This window comes from Temnothorax curvispinosus, unplaced genomic scaffold, assembly GCF_003070985.1.
Source record: "Temnothorax curvispinosus isolate PA1 unplaced genomic scaffold, ASM307098v1 QBEX01009010.1, whole genome shotgun sequence".
NCBI classification, from domain to species: domain Eukaryota; kingdom Metazoa; phylum Arthropoda; class Insecta; order Hymenoptera; family Formicidae; genus Temnothorax; species Temnothorax curvispinosus.
This window is the reverse complement of record NW_020218790.1, coordinates 319,971-340,452: the sequence shown is the minus strand read 5'-3', so window position 1 is coordinate 340,452 and position 20,482 is coordinate 319,971. Positions and strand designations below refer to the sequence as shown.

Here is a 20,482-nt window from a genome sequence, read left to right as displayed (position 1 = left end):
TTTGGAGGTTACCGGGGAGAGGTGGGGGTGGGGATAGAAAACAAACGGAGAACGCGCTCTCGCGGGCCTGTTGCACTTTTTTACACTCTGCCTCTCTCGCTCCCCCCGAAAAACCGCCTTTTCCGCTCCGTGGAGTCCGAAGCGTGTTAAAAACTGTTTGTTATTATATGCGTCTCGTTTCGAATGCGGAAGCATGCGGACGTGCAAAAACACGCGAGTGAAAAGAAAAGTGTTTTAGAAAGCGTAAAATAGCGTGATCTGTACATACGTTACGTAGAATAATGAACAATTAATTAAGACACTTTCCGTCATCGGGCGCAATGTTAAGTAATTACAAAATAACAGAATCGTAAAGCAATAATAAAATTATTATCTATAAAAAGATTAGTTTCGCGGTCGTTCGGTTAAATGAAATGAACAATTAACTTTGCTAATCTATCGTCCCGATGGCACTTTCTACACCCCGCGTGTTCCTCGGAGCGAGAAGGTTTTCCGGCGACTCCGACTCCGGCCTGAAGTTGGCCACTTTGGATCGAGTGCATCGTTCTTTGGGTGCTCGTGCACCGCGAGCGTTGTTTTTAGGTTAAGGTCGCCGCAGTCAGTCACCGAGCCCAGCCGAGCTTCCTGCAGATTGTTAAAAATTAATCTTTATTCGAGTCAATTCGATGCGGGACTCGCATCGTAAGGCGGGAAAAAGGAAACGAGAGTATATTATGCTCCGGCACGCATTTCTCAGCGAACGAACGCTTCGAGATTTACATAGATCGCTGCTAAATGTGACGAATCGCGTGACCTTGCAAACGCGATGATTCTACGTTAGGTTTGAACGATGAGGGTCGAATTACGGTCATGTCAACGCTCGTTGAGATTGACAGCTCGTACCCCGTCGACGATAACGCCTGCGTCGACCCCGATACGGTCGAGCGTATCAACTCGCCGGTGACGTACAACGATTTTTTCTCTCGGCATCTAATAGGTAACAAACCGTGCGTCATCGGTTTGCAAGCAACCGAGAACTGGCCGTGCAGGCGTGAATGGGTGTCGAATGGTGCGCCCAATTTCGAGGTGCTCCGCACGTTGTTCGGTATGTTTATTCGGTAAATTCGACGAATCGGAGGGGAGAGGGGGGACCGCTTGGTGCGAATTATTAATGTAATCTCTATTGCCCAGGACATTCCGTTGTCCCGGTTGCGGATTGTAACAGAAAGTTTTACAATTCGCAATTCAAGAATGACATGTCCATGGAGAGTTACTTGGAGTATTGGGTCGATTACAAGCGGAGCTGCTATGCCAAATCGATGCCGTTGTTGTACTTGAAAGATTGGCATTGCGTAAGGAGCTTCCCCGATGTCCCGATTTACGAAGTGCCTCAGTATTTTGTATCCGACTGGTTGAACGAATATTACATTGCTCATCCCGAACTAAATGACGATTACATGTTTGTGTACATGGGCCCGAAAGAGACCTGGTAAATACATTTTCAATGTTACAATTTTGCTCATGACTGCTGTAACTTATTCCCGTATCGATTATCGTTTGCTTTCCACGATTGATTTTAACTATTGCCATGATGTTCAGGACTCCGTTACACGCGGATGTTTTTACGTCGTATAGCTGGTCCGCAAATGTAGTTGGAAGAAAGAGATGGCTGTTCTTTCCTCCACACGAAGAAGACCACCTTCGTGATCTTTATGGGCAATTGGCGTACGATGCGGTTTCGGAGGAACTTAACGATCATACGAAATATAAAATGTACGATAGTAAAAAGTTGAAATGCTTCGATGTAACTCAAGAAGCAGGGGAGATTATATTTGTGCCATCTGGATGGCATCATCAAGTTTGGAATTTGGTAAATAGCTGTAGGAATTTTGCAGAAGAATTTAAATCACGCATTAGTGGAAAATTAAATTACGTGTTGTCTTGTGTAGGAAGATACAATTTCCATTAATCATAATTGGATCAATGGCTGTAATATCACCAATGTATGGTGTGCATTGAAAAAGGAATTGAGATCCGTCATGAAAGAAGTTGACGATTGCAAGGATATGAAGAATTGGAACGAACATTGCCAATTGATGCTAAAAACCTCTTATGGCATGGACTATAAACAGTTTCTCGAATTTATATCATTTATTGCTAAGAATCGTTTACATGCTATGATAAAAAAGGGTCAAGTCATAAGTTTCAATAAGTATCGTTTCGGACGTAATCACTGTTTGTTTGATTTGCGAACACTTAAAACCATATTGGAGGATATTATCACAGACGCGCAAGATCTGTCCGTATACAGTTTGATGTGTGAGAATGATGAAGCCCGTGTGTTATTGAAAAATATTACTTCGTTTCTCGAGTCTTCTTGTAACATTGAAAATGTAGTTCCTCCATCAACACAAAACCCAATAAACTGTTAACAAACGACATATTGTCAAGAAGCCAATTGTAAATTCTGTAAATATAGCATGTACTTTCATAGTAGACACCATGTCATTCATATATGTGTATCAAGTTTTATAAATTTCCCCCCTTAACTTCATTTAAATTTTCTCTTAAAAAGACAACATTTTGCGGAATCGCTTATTTTAAGGATTGCTTTTGTACAATAAGCACGTTATGTTAGATGCCGTCTCTCATAGCAGATACAAGTAAAATTTATAGATAATTAAATTTAAGATAATAATTAAAGGAGAAATTCTCAATTTTAAAAGAAATTGCAAATGTATCATACATACAGTATGATAAAAAGCAATAATAATCTTAGATTCTATAATGAATATGGCTATATTAAAAGCGCAGACATATGAGTGAAATTCATTTTTACTCTTAAAAAATAATTAAACATAGAAAACGTAATTTTTTTGTCTTTAGTTGAACATATACTACTCTCTAAATGTAAAGATTTACAAGAAAAATTTGTTACTTGTACTCTATTAAGCTAAAGTGCAACCTAATCGTGGATACATTGTTTTTGCTGCTTGCAAAACAATAATATCTCGCAAAACGTAACTTATATCTATCTTTAACGTATTGTCTTATTTACTTCCCAATTACGTAAGCATAAATATTCTAATTTCTAAGAATGGCTCTACATGCGTGTGCGCATGTGTGCGCCTATATGCATGTGTATGTATACACACTAGCGTACATGTGGTATTTTATAATAAAAATATACAAAATTTATAAGATACAAATATCACTTTTTTCAGTGAGGAGTGCTCGACATGTTGACAAACTGCTTAGATCACGAATTTTCAATAAAATGATTGAATAATGCACAAGTATACATTATTAAAAATTACATGTTCATAAAAATATATAATTCCTAATAATATATCGTTTATAAATGTGCATCTAGCCTCGTTTCATCTATCGTTCCGATATATGCTACACCTAATACAGATATGCATGTAAAAAAGAATTTATAGAAATTTTATTTATCTATAGCAGTACTCCAACTATTTCAATTAATTTTGTAAAATTCGTAGAACCTCTCGGAAAAAAAAGAAATAAGAAAACCATAGTTGCATTATGTACTCTTCTCTATATGTGTGATACGCCTGTACATATTTATAATAAAGACATCTCTTTCTCTCTCTCTCTCTCTCTCTCTCTCGTGGTTATCAGTTATAAACTGATACAAAATATTGCACCGGCAAAGAGCTATTTCAAACGAAATACGTAACTAGCTTTTTTCCCTACATATGCTCTTTGTTATTAAAGAAAAAGATTGTCATGGTTAAAAATATGGTGAACAATTTTATCGCAGTTTTTTTTATACAATTTTTTTTCCGGCCACAAATAAGCAGAGATAAGCGACACATACAACCTACATACCATACCACTTACATCCGCGCAAGTACATACATACAACATACACCTGTACATTTGTTATTCCTGTATACCTAATCTTCTGAAATTTACAATAGTATCAATTTTTATCTTGCATAGCAAGTATATATAATATTTAAAGCATCACACGTCACAAAGTCCAACGCATTGATCAACAACAATTAACCACTATTGCAAAGTTTAGACTTTCTGCAATGTGCGCTTGCTTTATTGATAAGTAAACTCTTTTTATATACCTTAGATGTACGGTTCTCAATATAATCCTTACATTAATTTTACCGTTTATCAAGGCTGAACAGAAGTGAGCAACAGGATTTTACTCCGCTGCCGATATAGAATCAAATAATGTTCATCAATCAATCATCAGTTATCAAGAATCAATTTCGTAGAAATTGATTCAAAATGTAACTGATATTCATGCCGTTAAGGGTATGAATATATTGTTGATTATAAAGTAACGTTTATATATATCGTTTCTATGTTATGACTGTTTAATTTCTCTGTGTATAATTACCTAACATTTCTTTCATTTTTTACACTTTATTCTTTCTATATTTTATATCTGCTAAAATATAAAATGAATTTCCTTAACAAGGAAGTTATATTACAAGAGATAAATCATATTTATCTCCAAGCTTAGGAAACTAATTTTCCTATTTTATATTTATACGTTGTCTCCTCTCACACGAAGATCGTTCAACTATATTATATCACTCAATTATATAGGATGACTTGGTAGCGGTTGTACAGATGGCACCGTCGGTGTAGCTGGTGTTGTCGGTACAGGTACTGGCGTTGACGGTATCGGTTGATGCGTTTGTCGCGGCGGGGAAAGAAGCTCTTGCCTATCCCTTTCTCGTTCCCGACCCGGTCGCCACGCTTCCAATAAAGCTTCGACTCGCTCTTCTGTAGGTCCCCATCGCGCAGCGCCAGCCGGATTTTGTAACCATACAACTAGCGTGCCGTGGACTGCTCGGATGTTTACTTCACCTCTGGAATGTAGAAGAGAAAAATATATATTCAACATTTCTTTCATATACATATGTCATATATGATATCACATGTATGCCAAGTCTAATCAAGATCTGTATAAACGTACTTTGGAAGAATATGTTGGAATCCGTGTCTGTACTCGTGTTCCATAGCGGGTACTACTACTTGTTTGCGCTTAAAGTGACTGCCCTCAAGTTTTATGAGCGCATTAGGAGCCGGATCACGCCACTCCGGTAAAAATACCACGAACGACAAAGGCTCGGCCGAATCAGCCAAGAGACGCTCGAAGTGGTTGACCATAGCTTCCATAAGTTCTTCGCAGTAGGGTGGATTTGCTTGAAACGATCCGCTGACCGGCCTAAAGTCCAAGAATGGTCCCCTTGATCCAAAATAAGAGTCTGTATCGGCGAACGCTGAACAATACTGCCGAAAGTAACAGTTCAGAGGCGAGGCAAAACATTCGAACGTTACGCCGAATGACCGCTGAAGGCATTCAAAAACCGTCACTGGAAGAGCCATTTGAGTTGCTTGGCCCTCGTTGATCCCGAGGTACGTTTGATAGCGTTTCAGCATACACCAAACGCGTGACAGAAACATTTCGAACTTTTTGTCGTCGAAACCGTTATACCTATACAAATGTTCTAGTTTAGCAAAGTGCGTGTTATTAATATACATGGTGTCACCGTGAAAGCGCAGCATTATTTGCTCGCGCTCAGGGAGGTAATCAACCTGTGGAAGTCTCGGCGTGGGAAGGGAAAATTGCACTGGATAACACCAAACTTTTCTCTGCGTGCTAGCAGGGCCTCCTAACGGTATAACGTCCCCCAGACCATTGTCTTTGAGGATCTGGTTGTTTTTATCTTTCACTTTCTTCGCATATTCTGTCGACAGATGATAAATTTTCAGGCATATGCCTTCAACGCTAGCTTTAACGGTCGCTGTCAGATGCGGTTGACATTGTCGCTTCAGATGGGCGAGTCTGTCCTGGAAATCGTCGAACGTAGCGCCCACCGTTCTTCTCAACCACTGGAAGGTGTCTTCCGCGTTCCACTTGACCACCTTCCGACTCTCGGATGACGCCGCCCTTGATTCTACCATATTTTTTGCTGCTTCGGCGTAACGCGACAATTGCTTCCTCGCATCCCCCGTGAATTTCGGCCTTACCAATTTAATGGGAATATCGTTCATGATCTCGCGATACATGGACATTGAAATCTCGGGGAAGCATTGACTCGGTAGCAGCGGATCTGAGCCGCAATCGATAACCTTCCGTTCCATTAGCCACCTGTTGAAGGAATCTTTCGGCGCGTCTATAGATTCGCGAGTGTGACATAACTCTTGATAACACTGCCGTAGCTTTGATAGCAAAGCGCAGCGAAGAGCTTCTGCCTCAGGATGAACGTGCATCAAATTTGACGGTGCTCGTTCATATATTATAACATTTGTAGGTATCTCCAAATCCCATGGACCCCTGTAACAATAAACAAATTATTCGTTCAGTTTGCCGTATAAATATGTCTTAACATCCTAATAAAATCAAATACATACGCCAATACAAATTTCTTTGCAGGTGGAACAGCTCCATCCTCTGATGCTCTTCGTTTTAATGTAGCACCTGGTGTACTAGGTGGAATAGTTCCATTTCCAGGCGGAGGTGGTACGCCACAAATGCCAAGTGGGTCCGTGATTGGATCAAACTTTGATAGGATACATACATAATGTTACATTTTACCTCTTTATCACAAAATTTGGATACTTATTTGTGACATTTTGCAGTACCTGTGGTTTCAAGGAAGGTACTACCCACAAAGATTCTCCGGTCAATTTATTCCAGAAATATGGCCGATTTTCACGTTTACTCCAAAACTTCTTCCAGCCTTGTTGCTGGAGTTCTAGAGATAACTCGAGCTCTGGAAAGCTACCTGGTGGTGCACCCTGTAAAAAAGAGAAAAAGAAACAAGTCAGTCCTAATTTGATTAATGATTTTGATGAATTAATTTGACAAATTAGAATCATTAAAAATGTGTAAAAATTTGTTTTTTTTAGCATACCTGAGTTATAAGAGGTGGTTGTTGTATGTGACCAAGCTGCGGACAGTGATCAGCTACAGTTGGCGCAGGTGCTAATATAGGTGTTTGGAGCTTAACGGGCGTAGGAACTATAACTTGCGCTACTGATGAATTTGTATCCTGCTGTAGCGCTTGATGATGGTGATGCATGACTGGCAACGGAGACACCGACTGTCCCGATAAGGCTTCCCAACTCGAGGTATTGGGCACATCTTGTTTTCCTCCGCTTACTTCGTTCATGGTTTGATATGCACTGTGTTGCAAAATACTAAAAACATTAATCCAAATATATTGTTATGTGACAAGTATCTATCAAAAAATATGTATGTATTCTCTAATTATGATACCTTATATAAAGGCTATTATAATAAGGTCACTAAAATACATTATTTATAATTTTATCAAAGATATATGTAATTTAAAATTATCAGAGTCATGATGCAATCAGTTACAACATGATATTATAACTTAATGTAGCAAAAGTAACATATACTTTCAATCAAATTATATATAAATATGGCAACATATTTACAACGCAAAAGTTTACTATACTTTTATTGAAATAAAATGCATTTTTATATTCAGCTTACACATATTTTTTATCAATCAAATAATACTGTACAAGAGATACAAAGGAGACTTGCGAGAATTCAAAAGAAAACAGCCTGACGAGGTGGTGGTAAGGGTAAGGAATTGAGATGGTGCATCAGAGATGCTGGCACAGGGAGCACGCTGCGGTTTGCACAATTTGGTCCATCCACATCCCACGCGTGTTCGCGCACACAATGTGAAAAAAGAACACGGATAATTATACGCGACAACCGCGGGATTTCTCGGGACGTCGCGTTCGCGCGACTCGACAGGCTCGACAGCTCACTCGCGGTGCGTGTGGCACAATGTTTGTTTACATACTGAGAAAACGTCCGGGAGAAAAATACGCGGTTTCTCGCGTCGCCGGATCGGTCCCGGGCGCGCAAAGTGCACCGCGGTCGAGAGGAGGCTTACCAGAGCTGGCGATACCCTCAATTCATGAGAAATGCGCGACGGCACTTAGAATTCATTCATGATTTGTGAAATTTGACGCAACGATATCCACCCGTACGACGCCATTTGCTTAAACTGGAGAAACGGGGTATGCACGCAGCGAGGGGAGAGAACGTAAGGCCGCGTTCGCAACTAATCGGAATGCGCCCGCGTCGCTTCGGGAGACGCTCGAACGCGATTGGCGATTCCGGTCGTGTCGCCCATACGAAGAACACGTCGAGTTTAGGGAATAACGCGGTGGCCAATTAGCGTCCCGCATTTCCGACAGTCACGATTACGTAACGGCGGATGATTGGACGAGCGTCATCATCCGCCAATTATCTGCCGCGCGTCTCATCAAGGCCGTATAATTGCATCCCTGCCTCTCTAGGAAATTAATCTAGTTATTTTTCTGACGTTCGCAGACTGCGCGGTGCACGGTATATCAACATAAATCGATATTTTTGACCACTTTTGACGGTTTCGATGTGATCAACGAGCACGAGGTCCACGAGGTATTTGCAAAATGTAAAAGTTTATACCAAAGGAAAAGCGAAAGAGCAAAATATTTCGTACGAAAGAGAACTGAAAAAGTAATCTGGAGTGTAATGAAAATATAAGGAGAACGATTAATGATAAGATGGCAAGAGCAATTGTAACGTGCCAAAGTTATGAATTGAAGACGCTTAATCTATAGTTAGAAAAAAGGAAAAAAAAATTTATACTAAATTGTTGATGTTGATAAAGTGTTGTGCACGTTGAGTGCTTCGCGTTGTTCCTTTAAAATTCGCTTTTAAGGAGAATAATTTCGCGTGAAAATGACGGATCAGACATACTGTTGGAACACCGAAGTGGGTCACCAAGATGCAAAGTATTATCCGATTCCTCAAGTGTCCAATTTTCCTGACTACACTCAGCCTCCCAATTACAATTCTTCGTATTCCTACAACGTGCCTCCTCCCAATGTATCAGGTATTCCTCCTCTTAATATACCACCAAACATTCCTCCGCCCAATGTGTCAAATATCCTTCCTCCTAATGTATCGAATATCCATGCCGATGTTAATCTACCAAATTCAATGTACCATTTTACGCCTTCTACCTATCATAATGAAGCAGCCAATTTTCCCACCCATATTCCTTACCAGAATCGAATGAATTCACAGTACGGCGATCAGTATTACGGCGGAACGGATACTGCACACGAATATATGAATGATAATTATGCAAGCTGGAATGTGAAATCTGAAAATGTATATAATGACAATGCTGGTAACGATTGGCACTCCAATAACTTCTCTGCGAGCTGGACAACGTATCAAAGTACTCCTACTCCGTGCTACAATACAAGCGGGACAACATATAACAAAGAGAGATTATGTCCAACGCAGATGTATGAAACGTCGCCAAGACTGGAAGAGCCTAAGTGGAAATACGATAACAGGGAAATGCCCAAGCGTGCAATTAGCAGACCGAGATCTAGAAGTCCACGTAGTAAGCAAGAAAAAGTGTTCAGATCACAATATCAGAATCACAGAGACAGATATCATCAGCACAATAGAGGGACATCTAGTTCGAGAGACTCCACGTATGATAGTAGGCACTTTGAAAGATCTCCATCTAAAAAACATGGAAGTTGTACATCTCATTCAGAAGAGTCGTACGTAAGCAGTAAAAGCAGGAAAAGATCAAAGTCACGGGAGCCTACTTCAACTAGAGACGCTACGCCAACCAACAACAGTAAACGAACAAAGGGTCCTACCGAGAGAGAGATATTGTTAGAAAAATATAGGTAAGAGTTTTATAATTGCATTGGTCCTTGCATGTAACATTTATTTTTCAGAAAAAACGTGAAATTCATTGGTTACCATGTTGATTCTTGTTGCATACACGTACTATGTGCAAAAGTTATATGTGTGCTTACAAAATAAAATATTTAAGTAATTATAAAAATTCTTATTAGACGTAATTATTGTGCAACGAGTAAGGACATAAAGCGAAAACTAAATGAATTATCAGCAATGGGATCTAAAGGTATACTTGAAATTGAGAAAAAGATTTGGACACGCACATCGCCAGCGGATCTTTACTATGTCAGGGATGAAAATAATCCGAAAATAATGAAAAGTACTCCTAAGCTACAAGAATTGTGTACAACATTTAAGACAGCGTTGATAGACAGAGCTGCTGGAGCAAGGGAATTGCAGGTACATTTATTTTCCATAAGTTGTCTTATGTAAAGGAATTGCGTAAAATTATATTTTGTTATTTTTCTTAGCCACCTTATGAACCACCTCCAAGAAAAACAAGAGCGCGTCTTTGTCGTCATAAGTCTGAAGCTTGCAGTAGCTCTTCGTCCGATAGTGAAAATTCTATGGATGAAGATGATAGAACAATGGAAGAGTTAATGGCAAAGAAACAGCATCCACAAAGATTGCATCCTGAAATGTGGTTCAACGATCCTGGAGAAGTAATATCGAGAAATGTTTCATAAATCTATTTTTTTTTTTTACGTTAACTTTAACACTTTAAAAATGTATTGTAATTTTTTTAATTATAGATGAACGACGGTCCATTATGTAGATGTAGCGCGAAATCAAGACGCTCGGGTATAAGACACGGGATTTATGCTGGAGAAGGTGCAATAAACAAGTGTAATTTAAGTACGAATAATGCGGATAAATTATATCACTATAGGATAACGATCAGTCCGCCGACAAATTTTCTCACCAAGACACCGACGATTATCAAACACGACGAACATGAATTTATATTTGAAGGCTTCTCTATGCTTTCTCACTTTCCATTGGTCAAGTTACCTACGTGCAAAGTTATTAGATTTAATATTGAATACACAATTCTTTACATAGAAGAGAAATTGCCGGAAAATTTTACAATACAGGAGCTGGACTTCTTTCGTAAGCAGTTTTCTATACTTTATAACAAAACAAATTTTCTCACAATATTTATCCTAACGAAAATATTTTAAATTTTTACAGAAACGTATTTATTTAAAGAGATTTTGGAGCTTGTAGATTTTGATCTACACGCTGCACAGGATAAATCCGGCTGCGGACAGTTTCATTTTATGCCGAGATTTGTACGTGACTTGACTGACAACGGTCAAGAGGTCCTATCGATGAATGAAGTTCTGAATTATTTGATAAAGAGCAGTACTCTTTTAATAAATCCAAACGATCTATCTAGATTGGTGGTGATGCCACAATACAAATGGCAAGATTTTGCTGACGAGGTAAAGGGAATGGTCGTGACTTATCCAGGGAAAAAACCGTGCAGCGTTCGCGTTGATCAGCTGGATAGGAATCAAGAAGACCAATCCAATAAGGTATCGCTTGCTTATCCCGAGATAGTTCACTTCGGTATCCGTCCACCACAGCTTAGCTACGCAGGAAATGCAGAGTAAGTATCTTATACTTATCAATCAATAATATATCACATAATTGCACGATCTTAATATTTCGATTCCCGATCAGTTTAAAGAGTTATTATGTTTTTAATTATATGTAGTAACTTCATTTTACACAAATAATTATATTAATAATAACAAACGTAGAAATAAATTAGATTTTATGCCTAAAGTCGCAGAATTTTTCAGAAGTAATTGAATCTAATTAATGTATAAGAAACATGAAACCTCTCTTTAAATTTTTTGAAAGTTACATTTTTTGAACACACGCTGCTTGTGCTTTAAATACAGTTCCATGCATTTATAACATGCATTTTATAAATTTATCTAGTTACCAAAAAGCCTGGAGAGATTACGTGAAATTTCGACATCTACTCGCAAACATGTCGAAACCGTCCTTCGAAGATAAGAGAAAATTAGAGGCAAAGGAGAATAAATTGCAGGAGTTACGCACCCAGAGCAAAATGAAGCGAGACGTCACGGTCGACGTCAGCTCCGAAGGATTTTACAGAACCGGCATTATGTGCGATATCGTGCAGCACGCGATGTTGATACCGGTACTAGTCTGCCACTTGAGGTTCCACAAATCTCTGGACAATCTGGAACGCACATTGGGATACGAGTTTAAAAACAGGTACCTGCTCCAGCTGGCTCTCACGCATCCCAGCTACCGTGAGAATTTCGGCACAAATCCGGATCACGCACGAAACTCTCTGACGAATTGCGGCATAAGGCAGCCCGAGTACGGCGACCGCAGGATCCACTATATGAACACGCGTAAACGCGGTATCAACACGTTGATCAACATAATGTCCAGATTCGGCGCGAAAACGGAAACAGAGTCGTCAATAGCACACAATGAACGACTAGAATTTCTCGGCGACGCGGTCGTCGAGTTTCTCACCTCCATCCATCTCTTCCATATGTTTCCGGAATTGGAGGAGGGCGGTTTGGCTACTTACAGAGCGGCGATCGTGCAAAATCAGCATCTCGCCGTGTTGGCGAAAAAACTGAATCTGGAGGAATACATGCTCTATGCGCACGGTAGTGATCTCTGCCATGACTTGGAGCTGAGGCATGCAATGGCGAATTGCTTCGAAGCGTTGATGGGCTCGCTGTTTCTTGATGGAGGGATAGAAGTAGCTGATCGGGTCTTCGGGGAGACACTCTTCAAAGGTGAAGAAGATCTTGCCAAAGTTTGGGTGAATTATCCACGACATCCCCTTCAGGAACAGGAACCGACGGGAGATAGACAGTGGATTCCCAGCTTCGAACTGTTGCAGGTATTGCTCAGCTATTTTGAACAAACGTTTTCTCTCGACTGTGAAATGCTTCTTTTATCTTTTCTTATGTTGTATGTTACCAGAAATTGACCAAGTTCGAGGAATCAATTGGAATAGAATTCACTCATATCCGTCTTCTTGCTAGAGCGTTTACGGATCGTAGTATAGGGTATACTAATTTAACATTAGGATCTAATCAACGGCTAGAATTCCTAGGAGACACTGTGTTGCAGCTTATCGTTTCTGAATACTTGTATAAGTTCTTTCCGGAACATCATGAAGGACATTTATCGGTAAGCGATATTATTCATAGATCATTTTGATGATTATTTTTATTTCTATCACAATCGATTATTATATTTGTACACAGTTGTTACGGAGTTCCCTTGTAAATAATAAAACGCAAGCAGTTGTCTGTGACGATCTCGGTATGACTCAATATGCGCTTTACGGGAATCCGAAAGCCGAATTAAAGACAAAAGACAGAGCAGATTTATTAGAAGCTTTTCTTGGCGCACTTTATGTCGATAAGGGTTTAAAGTATTGTCACGTGTTTTGTGATGTATGCTTCTTCCCACGTTTGCAAGATTTTATCATGAATCAGGACTGGAATGATCCAAAGAGCAAACTACAACAGTGTTGCTTAACTTTAAGAACTATGGACGGTGGTGAACCAGATATTCCCGTGTACAAGTAAGTTTTTAATCTACAAAAACAATTTTAAAATTATAATAATAGTCGTCAAATCATTTTTGCAAATGTCTCAATTCTTGCTAGAGATGTATCACAAGGATTAAATGTTTGCAAAGATATTTCCATAATCTTATATAATTTACTTTTTCTTCAGAGTCATCGAGTGTAAAGGGCCAACTAATACAAGAGTTTATACAGTCGCTGTATATTTTCAAGGAAAACGACTGGCTACGGCTTCAGGACATAGTATCCAAGAAGCGGAAATGAACTCTGCCAAAGAAGCTTTAGAAAAATCACAAGGTATTACATGCATAAAAATGATAAAATAATTATACAAGATGATTAAAAAATCATTAATAGATATATCGTCATAGATATATCACAATATAGAATCTATCTTTTCTTAGCCAAAATTTGATTTTTTTTCTTATACAAATTTTTAATTCTTAAATATTTCAAATAGCTTGATAACTATATAAAGCTTCGTTAAAATCTTATTAAAATATATTTGATATGAACAAAGAATAAACTATTATTTATATTTAAAATTTAGAATAATCTTCCATTTTAATTAAAAAATTGTAATATCTTTAAATTTTTAATAAGGAAAATTTGTTTATTTTTGTAGATTTATTCCCACAACTCGATCACCAAAAACGTGTAATAGCAAAAAGTATGAAAATGCAGCAGTGGCCGAATAAACAGAAAGTAAAAGGAAAGTCTGAGAAAAGGCTCTATGACAGATCCGATGATTCTGACTGTAGCCAAAGTCGGAGAAGAAGTCGTAGTAGAGAACGTAATATCTCGAAAAAAAGAGAGACTTAATAGTTTTACTATTTTATTGTCAATGTAATAAATATATACAGATTTTTATTTTCTGCAAAGGGAAACACATAGAACATAAAAATATAAAAATAATTTTTGGTTAAACATTATTGGCGGAACAAACATTTATTTTCGTTATAAAAATAATATTTTTACATGTATATTCACATGCATATTTTCTAATGTTTGTATATCTTGTTCCATGACAAAATAATTTCGATTTCCATCGTGTTCAAATTCTCTTTCATAAATTCACTAGGTAATCAAATGATGATGTGAGAAACTGATGGTTAATGATATATTCATATTGTTGCAAGCAGAATGAAAGAAACATGCCTGTATTAATATGTGCATGTATGTTACTTAATACCATGGCAATTTAAATGATTTTTATTTTACTTTCATTCTACTAATGCACAGATTTAGATTATTTTCTCATGGAACGAGAAATTTGTTATATATGTATAAATCATTCCAGCTGTCTTCCTTTTTGCTAGCAATTTACATGGCCTACTTTTACTATGTACATTTGATTAAAATTTGAAAAAGATTTCAATTATTTACCTCGTTCTGTCAATATCGGATTGTCTTGATTCAATAAAGAACTGTCTTCATTAATTATAGCGTTACACTGTTCAATATTATTACAAATGTTTTGCAACTCCCAATGTTTTTTCAATAGAGCAAGATTTAGATGAAATAACCCATACCGGAAACACTGTATTTGAGTGCACGTAGCGACACTGTGGAGTTGAATTCCCAAGTCGTGAATCAAAGTTTTTAAATACATGTCGTTCTCGTTAATGCAAACAATTTCTGAAAAAATATGTTAAAAATTATTAATAATCAATATGGTAAAGTTATTAATCAATTTACAGTTTATATTTAATATATATTATAACATTTACCTAATGTGAATTCAGGAGATGTAAAGTCTATACATTTTATGTTGTATATCATTGGAATGTTTGTATCGACAGGTCTCACTGGACCTTGTACAGCTAACTCGTATGCAGCTTGACTCTGCATATTCACTCCACATAATCTAGGAAAGTCAATATAAATTAAATCTCACATAACTAATGAATAATATTATACACATATCTATCATATAACATACTCGAACATCTTTCTTTGATGAGCAGACTGCATGGAAGCGCATATTTTGTCTATTGCACTGCGCTTAATATATTTATATGTAGATTTTTCAACGATTTTCCCAGTTATAAAATAGGTGTCCGTTGCCTGCCCCAAGAGACCTTTAACTCGATAACTAGTCGGAGATTTAGAATCCTTCAATTTGTGAGCCCAGCTGGTACCATCGTTAATACCACAGACCATGAGACCCGACATATCTTTGCTCAGGTAATTAGCGCATATTAATTTGAAGTCTTTAGGTTGATATCGTGGACCTACGACTAGTGGATGATCCGCGTAGCTCGGATGTACAAGTACCTTCATCTTCCTAGTTGTATCACCTTCAATGCGCACATGTTTGATCGGTGGACGTACCCGCATACTGTTCAAATCTAAAAATTAGGAATTGGTTCTTGAGAAGGTCAGTTCAGGTTTCTTTTCAAAAGTAACAAGATTGTCTTAATTACACCCTTTACATAAATTTTTTGTCCCTTATTTGCTCCATATTTTTTTTACTTCAAATATAAAAAGAGTCAAGGATTAAGAGCTGCTTCTTTTAGCTGTTATTTTATATTAAAAATAAAACAATATATTTGTGATTGGGAGGGACGAAGAAACAAGAATTGAATTAAATAGAGCAAATGAGTATTATCTGTCACATCTATAAAATATCACAGTAGAATAAATTACAGGCATATCCTAACCTTCGCAGAGACGAAGAATTATGGTATCCCGTGCGTTTAAATACGTGACCATTGGCGGTTTGTAAACAGCAAATACTCCATTTAACGCTTTCCACGCTGTTTTAGCGTGGAAAACTACCTTTTCCACTTTCGGGGCCAGAGTATTCATCATTCTGCCAAAAGTCCGGTTGGGAAGCACCGCTTTCCGTTCACTCTCGCTGACAAAATCACGTTACTGACGATACGGGAATCGCGCAATTACAGCGGCTTCCTCGAATTTTCTAATAGACGTTAAAGCAGAGGATCAGTTTTACAATAAATGCTTAATAAAGAAAGGGTCAAGTTGTTATTGCCGCAGTCAGCTGTTTATTTATATATACATACACGTGCATATCTCCTCTCTCTCTCTCTAATATTTGCTCACGTGGTCGCGCAGCATGGGCGACGCAGAGCAAGAGGGGACGTGTGATGATCGCCGACAGGAAGAGGAAACCCGGAATAACGGAGATAATCGGCGCGGAACTCTGAAAGCGAAGCGATGATAAAAATACAATCAAGTCCTAGTATTTATCAGTATATTTTTTTATATACAGTATTCATTATCTAGAAGGATGATTTTCGTGATATTCTTTATTTTAGACTTCACATGTCGCACAAAAAAGAGAAACACGAAACGTCGCTTCCTCGCGGGGGTCGAACGGCTGGCCCCCGTGTCCGAGGTCAGCTATTTTCGGATCTGAATATCCTGTATCGAGTATCTAGATACTTAGATACTCATGCGTCTGCGACTCGAAAAACCGCGACAGCTCAGACAGCTGACGCGAAGGAATTAAATGGCAGGTCGACAATGATGTTCGAATCAACGACCGGAAATGCGGTCATGGGTCTTCTTTTCAGCCGACGCTCGTCCATCCCCGACCCAGCTGGCGATACGTGCCACGTCCATAAATATTCTCGGATCCGTGACGGCGCGGTGGCTGGTTATTATTTATAGTCGCGGGTAGCCATGTTCGCGAGGACCACCGACGGGCGACGATCGCCCTCCTCCCTTCCTCACCGCCGCTCGCCCGTGAGACGGGCGTTTCTTCTTGTCGTCTGCAAGTGCAATGTGGCCGATGTGTCGAGGCGAGCGCCCGCCCGGCCGAAAATGAACGAGGACCGTAGGTGTTCGTCGATCGAGTGGTGCTGAAACCGCCGGAAATCGATGCGCGCGATCCAGGACGCCGTTGGAGATTGTTGGAGATTCGCGGGAATGCGCTGGACCTGCTGACGAGAGTGACTGAGCGCCGAGCGCTGCCCCCGACCCCGGCCCCGCGAGAGTGTCGCGACAACAAAGGACGAAAGGACCTCATCCTCGTCCGTGCCGCGAGCGCGACAGTTGAATTAAAATCGGCGGAGACGAGAGTGGACGGGCGAGCTGGTCCCGCGCCGGACGACCCTCCGCTCGCCGAGGCATCGAAATTCGAGGTTATGCAGCGGAATCACGAGAGAATAAAGACGTCAAGGTAGTCCGATCTCATGCGCTAGTAGCTGCTTAATGTGAGCGAGAGAGAGATAGGAAGAGCGGAGAGGAGGGAGAAATCTCACGGATAACGCGCGAGGAGGCGGATTATGTTTCGATACGTAATTCGGCGAGCACCGAGAATGAGAAACTGAAGCCTTTCCGAAACCGAGGTCACCGTCCCCGTTTCCAGATCAGCTGATTCAGCGAAGCTACAAGAGTACAAGGTTCGACTGAGCTTGAATGAATGTTTGTTGAGTGCACGTGCACCCTTGCTTATTTGTTGAGAATAGCCGTCGAACGAAGCTCCGTTTTCGTGCCAAGATAATTTTGCGCGTGTTAAGGTAGCTGGTAGATAATTAAAATATCGCAGAGAGAATAGATAGGTAAGCTGACAAGCCCCCCTCTAAAATTGGAAGATGTCGGCGAACAATTCAACGTCGGTGAGTACGAGCAGGAGCGGCGGTAATCTTCAAAATCGAAATTCGCAAAGGTCTACCCTCCTGAAAGTGGTGATCCTTGGTGACGGCGGTGTCGGGAAATCCTGCCTTATGAACAGATTTGTGTCGAATCACTTCGACGAGCACAGTTTCCATACCATCGGGGTGGAGTTTCTGAATAAGGATATCGAGATCAACGGCGAGGCGTACACGCTGCAAATATGGGACACAGCTGGGCAGGAGAGGTTCAAGACTCTCAGGACGCCGTTTTACAGAGGCTCGGACATTTGCCTGCTCACTTACGCGGTAGACGATAGGACGAGTTTCAAAAATCTTGCGCTATGGCGATCTGAATTTCTTAAGTACGCGGACGTTCAGGAGGGCTCCACTTTTCCATTTATTGTTGTCGGCAATAAGGTAGGCTCATCAGGATTAACATGTGCAAGATTACTGTCAAGTAATCTTATATCGTGTGTGTTGTAAGACGCGTCCCTTTCCTTGCAGGTGGATGTTCCTGAATCCGAGAGACAAGTTTATACCGAAGAGGCTCAAGCTTGGTGTTCAGAGAACGGTAATCCTCCGCTAGTTGAAACTTCGGCGAAAGACGCCACTAATGTCGAGGCAGCTTTTGGGGCAGCGGTTGACGCATGGGCGCGACTCGAAGCTAGATTAGAGCGGCCTTTAGTGGAAGACACTGTCGATCTCTCTAAACAGCAGTCCCAGCATCGTACGAGCTGCTGCATGCCTATTTCCGGCACCGAGTAGGTTGTCACAGCTTGTAATTTTCACAATTTTCCTTTTACGTTGCGCGATGTAATAATGCATGATACATTTTTCTCAAGATCCACATTTGTGACCAGATAATTGAAACGGGTGGTAAGAAGATAGACGCTACGCACGGTCTTTATGTGATGCAAGCCGATATTTCTGGAATAATCGATTAAAAGTTTTCTTTATATTTGGAAGGGATATACACAACGTCGCACTATTGAGTTTATAGAAACGGTGCTTACTCTATTTAGGATCTATAAGGATACACTACATTACACAATACAACTGTAAGAGATTATTTTTCTTTGTTTGGCCTGTGTCTTATTTTTTTTTGCATATTTACAGTAAGATGCACAATTCTTTTATACTCCGTAGACAATCTGAATGGCTGCTCGCTACATAATAGAAAGTTTCGATTAACTATAATCTCTTTTCGCAATTTCTTTTCGGTTTCAGTTTCAGAGATAGACATTTTTACGAATTACATTTAAGATATCGGTTTCTTTACTCTTGGCATACTTTGTTTCTAGGTCTAACAAAGTAATTTGAAGAGAATCTCTTGCCTGTCTACAATACTCTCTTCATTATACGGTGAACTTTCTTTGTTGACATTGGAATTGCATCGGTTGTGTGTAAATGGAATATATTATATTTCAAATTTTTTTACTTAAGACCAGTTAAGATTTCCAAAGAATGTATGAACCGCATAGGATATCATTAGCAGTAAACGAGCGATTTATTTACCGACTGGTTTATATTCTCTTTATTATGAATTTTAACGAAATACTCGAGCCACCGAGTATATAAGACAAATAATATATTGTGATTGATCTTTCCAGAATACAACCTTAAGATATAATCATAAGATCAGATTAAACGTCCTTATTCTATCAACGCTTTGTGCAGCTCTTAAGCTACTGACAGTATTTTAAGTGTTTCATACACCATTGGCTTGTGATAAAATAATAATGATGATAATAATAAATAAGAATAAGAATAATTATGGATTAAGTTATTACATAAGAGATAGGCATAAATTGTAATTTTAGCTTTGTAATCTAAATGCCTTATTCTCGTGACATACATCTGAGAGCAGTAAAGCGACGCGACTTTTATTTAAGCGAGATCTTGCTATAAATACCCAGTATTTATATGCGAATTTGATGTTTGTACAAAATGCAGCATATACCTGCTCTTGGAACATTCTGCATTCAATGTCTAACGATTTTCCTTAATATTATGAAAGTGAAGCTTTTTGTACGATCGCTGATGCATATGATGTGTTCCTACAACCCCCGCGTATCTCATTCAAAATGGTACTTGATTCTTTAGAAATGCCTCATACAGAGTACAAAGAAAAAGTATGTAATGATTTCCCAATGACACGATTCGGATTAATTGCGTATGAGATGTGCATGCTGGTGCTTTTTATATATGGCTATATGTGGAATATATAAATTTATAATAATAGAATAATAATGGTTAAGATGTTAAGCGCATAAAACTGATCATATCAAGGTGATGACCACCTCATAATTATCGTGAATCCAGGCATTCGTACACCAAATCTCTATACGAAATCTATGAATTATTTTTAAAGGGATACACTGCTGCACATATATAAAAGTCTTATTTGTGAAAAGCGCGCGTATCGATTGTTATTTATTATTTTTACATATTTAGTAAACAGGGCCATTTCTCGTATGTACATGACCTATGTAAAAAATATATATATACATATATATGTGTGTATGCCTTAAGATTTTATAATTCTAGGAGTCGATTTTGCAA

At 39.1% G+C, this 20,482-nt stretch overlaps 5 protein-coding genes across 11 annotated transcripts; 3 read left to right on the top strand and 2 right to left on the bottom strand.

The window, feature by feature from the left end:
* The first annotated feature begins 115 nt into the window (after positions 1–115).
* Positions 116–3,594, top strand: LOC112458576 (jmjC domain-containing protein 4). 2 transcript variants are annotated; one of them, XM_025022273.1, is made up of 4 exons: positions 116–1,084; positions 1,171–1,468; positions 1,579–1,849; positions 1,929–3,594. In XM_025022273.1, the coding sequence occupies exons 1-4, from the start codon at positions 850–852 to the stop codon at positions 2,409–2,411; spliced, it is 1,287 nt and encodes a 428-aa protein (XP_024878041.1). In that variant the 5' UTR covers positions 116–849; the 3' UTR covers positions 2,412–3,594. The 2 variants fall into 2 exon arrangements, with proteins under 2 accessions (XP_024878041.1, XP_024878042.1); XM_025022274.1 differs by having other exon boundaries at positions 938–1,084; positions 1,205–1,468.
* LOC112458575 (phosphorylated CTD-interacting factor 1) lies at positions 3,592–8,008 on the bottom strand. 2 transcript variants are annotated; one of them, XM_025022272.1, is made up of 6 exons: positions 7,553–8,008; positions 6,891–7,176; positions 6,619–6,774; positions 6,388–6,536; positions 4,946–6,310; positions 3,592–4,838 (listed from the first exon to the last, which is right to left on the bottom strand). In XM_025022272.1, exons 2-6 carry the CDS (start codon positions 7,146–7,148, stop codon positions 4,565–4,567), a joined length of 2,202 nt encoding a protein of 733 aa, XP_024878040.1. In that variant the 5' UTR covers positions 7,149–7,176; positions 7,553–8,008; the 3' UTR covers positions 3,592–4,564. The 2 variants fall into 2 exon arrangements, with proteins under 2 accessions (XP_024878040.1, XP_024878038.1); XM_025022270.1 differs by having other exon boundaries at positions 7,914–8,008.
* A 353-nt stretch (positions 8,009–8,361) lies between these two features.
* On the top strand, positions 8,362–14,210 carry LOC112458594 (ribonuclease 3). The gene is made up of 10 exons (XM_025022312.1): positions 8,362–9,723; positions 9,895–10,138; positions 10,210–10,401; positions 10,492–10,849; positions 10,931–11,351; positions 11,690–12,641; positions 12,725–12,934; positions 13,012–13,334; positions 13,489–13,634; positions 13,963–14,210. Exons 1-10 carry the CDS (start codon positions 8,750–8,752, stop codon positions 14,157–14,159), a joined length of 4,017 nt encoding a protein of 1,338 aa, XP_024878080.1. The 5' UTR covers positions 8,362–8,749; the 3' UTR covers positions 14,160–14,210.
* Positions 14,211–14,253: 43 nt separating this feature from the next.
* On the bottom strand, positions 14,254–16,470 carry LOC112458572 (mitochondrial mRNA pseudouridine synthase Trub2). Of its 2 annotated transcripts, XM_025022263.1 has the most exons (5): positions 16,364–16,470; positions 16,001–16,260; positions 15,280–15,688; positions 15,068–15,204; positions 14,716–14,975 (listed from the first exon to the last, which is right to left on the bottom strand). In XM_025022263.1, the coding sequence occupies exons 2-5, from the start codon at positions 16,149–16,151 to the stop codon at positions 14,716–14,718; spliced, it is 957 nt and encodes a 318-aa protein (XP_024878031.1). In that variant the 5' UTR covers positions 16,152–16,260; positions 16,364–16,470. The 2 variants fall into 2 exon arrangements, with proteins under 2 accessions (XP_024878032.1, XP_024878031.1); XM_025022264.1 differs by lacking the exon at positions 16,364–16,470 and having other exon boundaries at positions 14,254–14,975; positions 16,001–16,151.
* Positions 16,471–17,066: 596 nt separating this feature from the next.
* On the top strand, positions 17,067–20,433 carry LOC112458573 (ras-related protein Rab-9B). Of its 4 annotated transcripts, XR_003041219.1 has the most exons (4): positions 17,070–18,337; positions 18,425–18,681; positions 18,763–18,978; positions 19,222–20,433. XR_003041219.1 is itself a non-coding variant. In XM_025022266.1 (3 exons), the coding sequence occupies exons 1-3, from the start codon at positions 17,900–17,902 to the stop codon at positions 19,238–19,240; spliced, it is 714 nt and encodes a 237-aa protein (XP_024878034.1). In that variant the 5' UTR covers positions 17,067–17,899; the 3' UTR covers positions 19,241–20,433. The 4 variants fall into 4 exon arrangements, 3 of the variants coding, with proteins under 3 accessions (XP_024878034.1, XP_024878035.1, XP_024878033.1); XM_025022266.1 differs by lacking the exon at positions 18,763–18,978 and having other exon boundaries at positions 17,067–18,337; XM_025022267.1 differs by having other exon boundaries at positions 17,069–18,337; positions 18,425–18,685; positions 18,763–20,433.
* Positions 20,434–20,482: the final 49 nt, after the last annotated feature.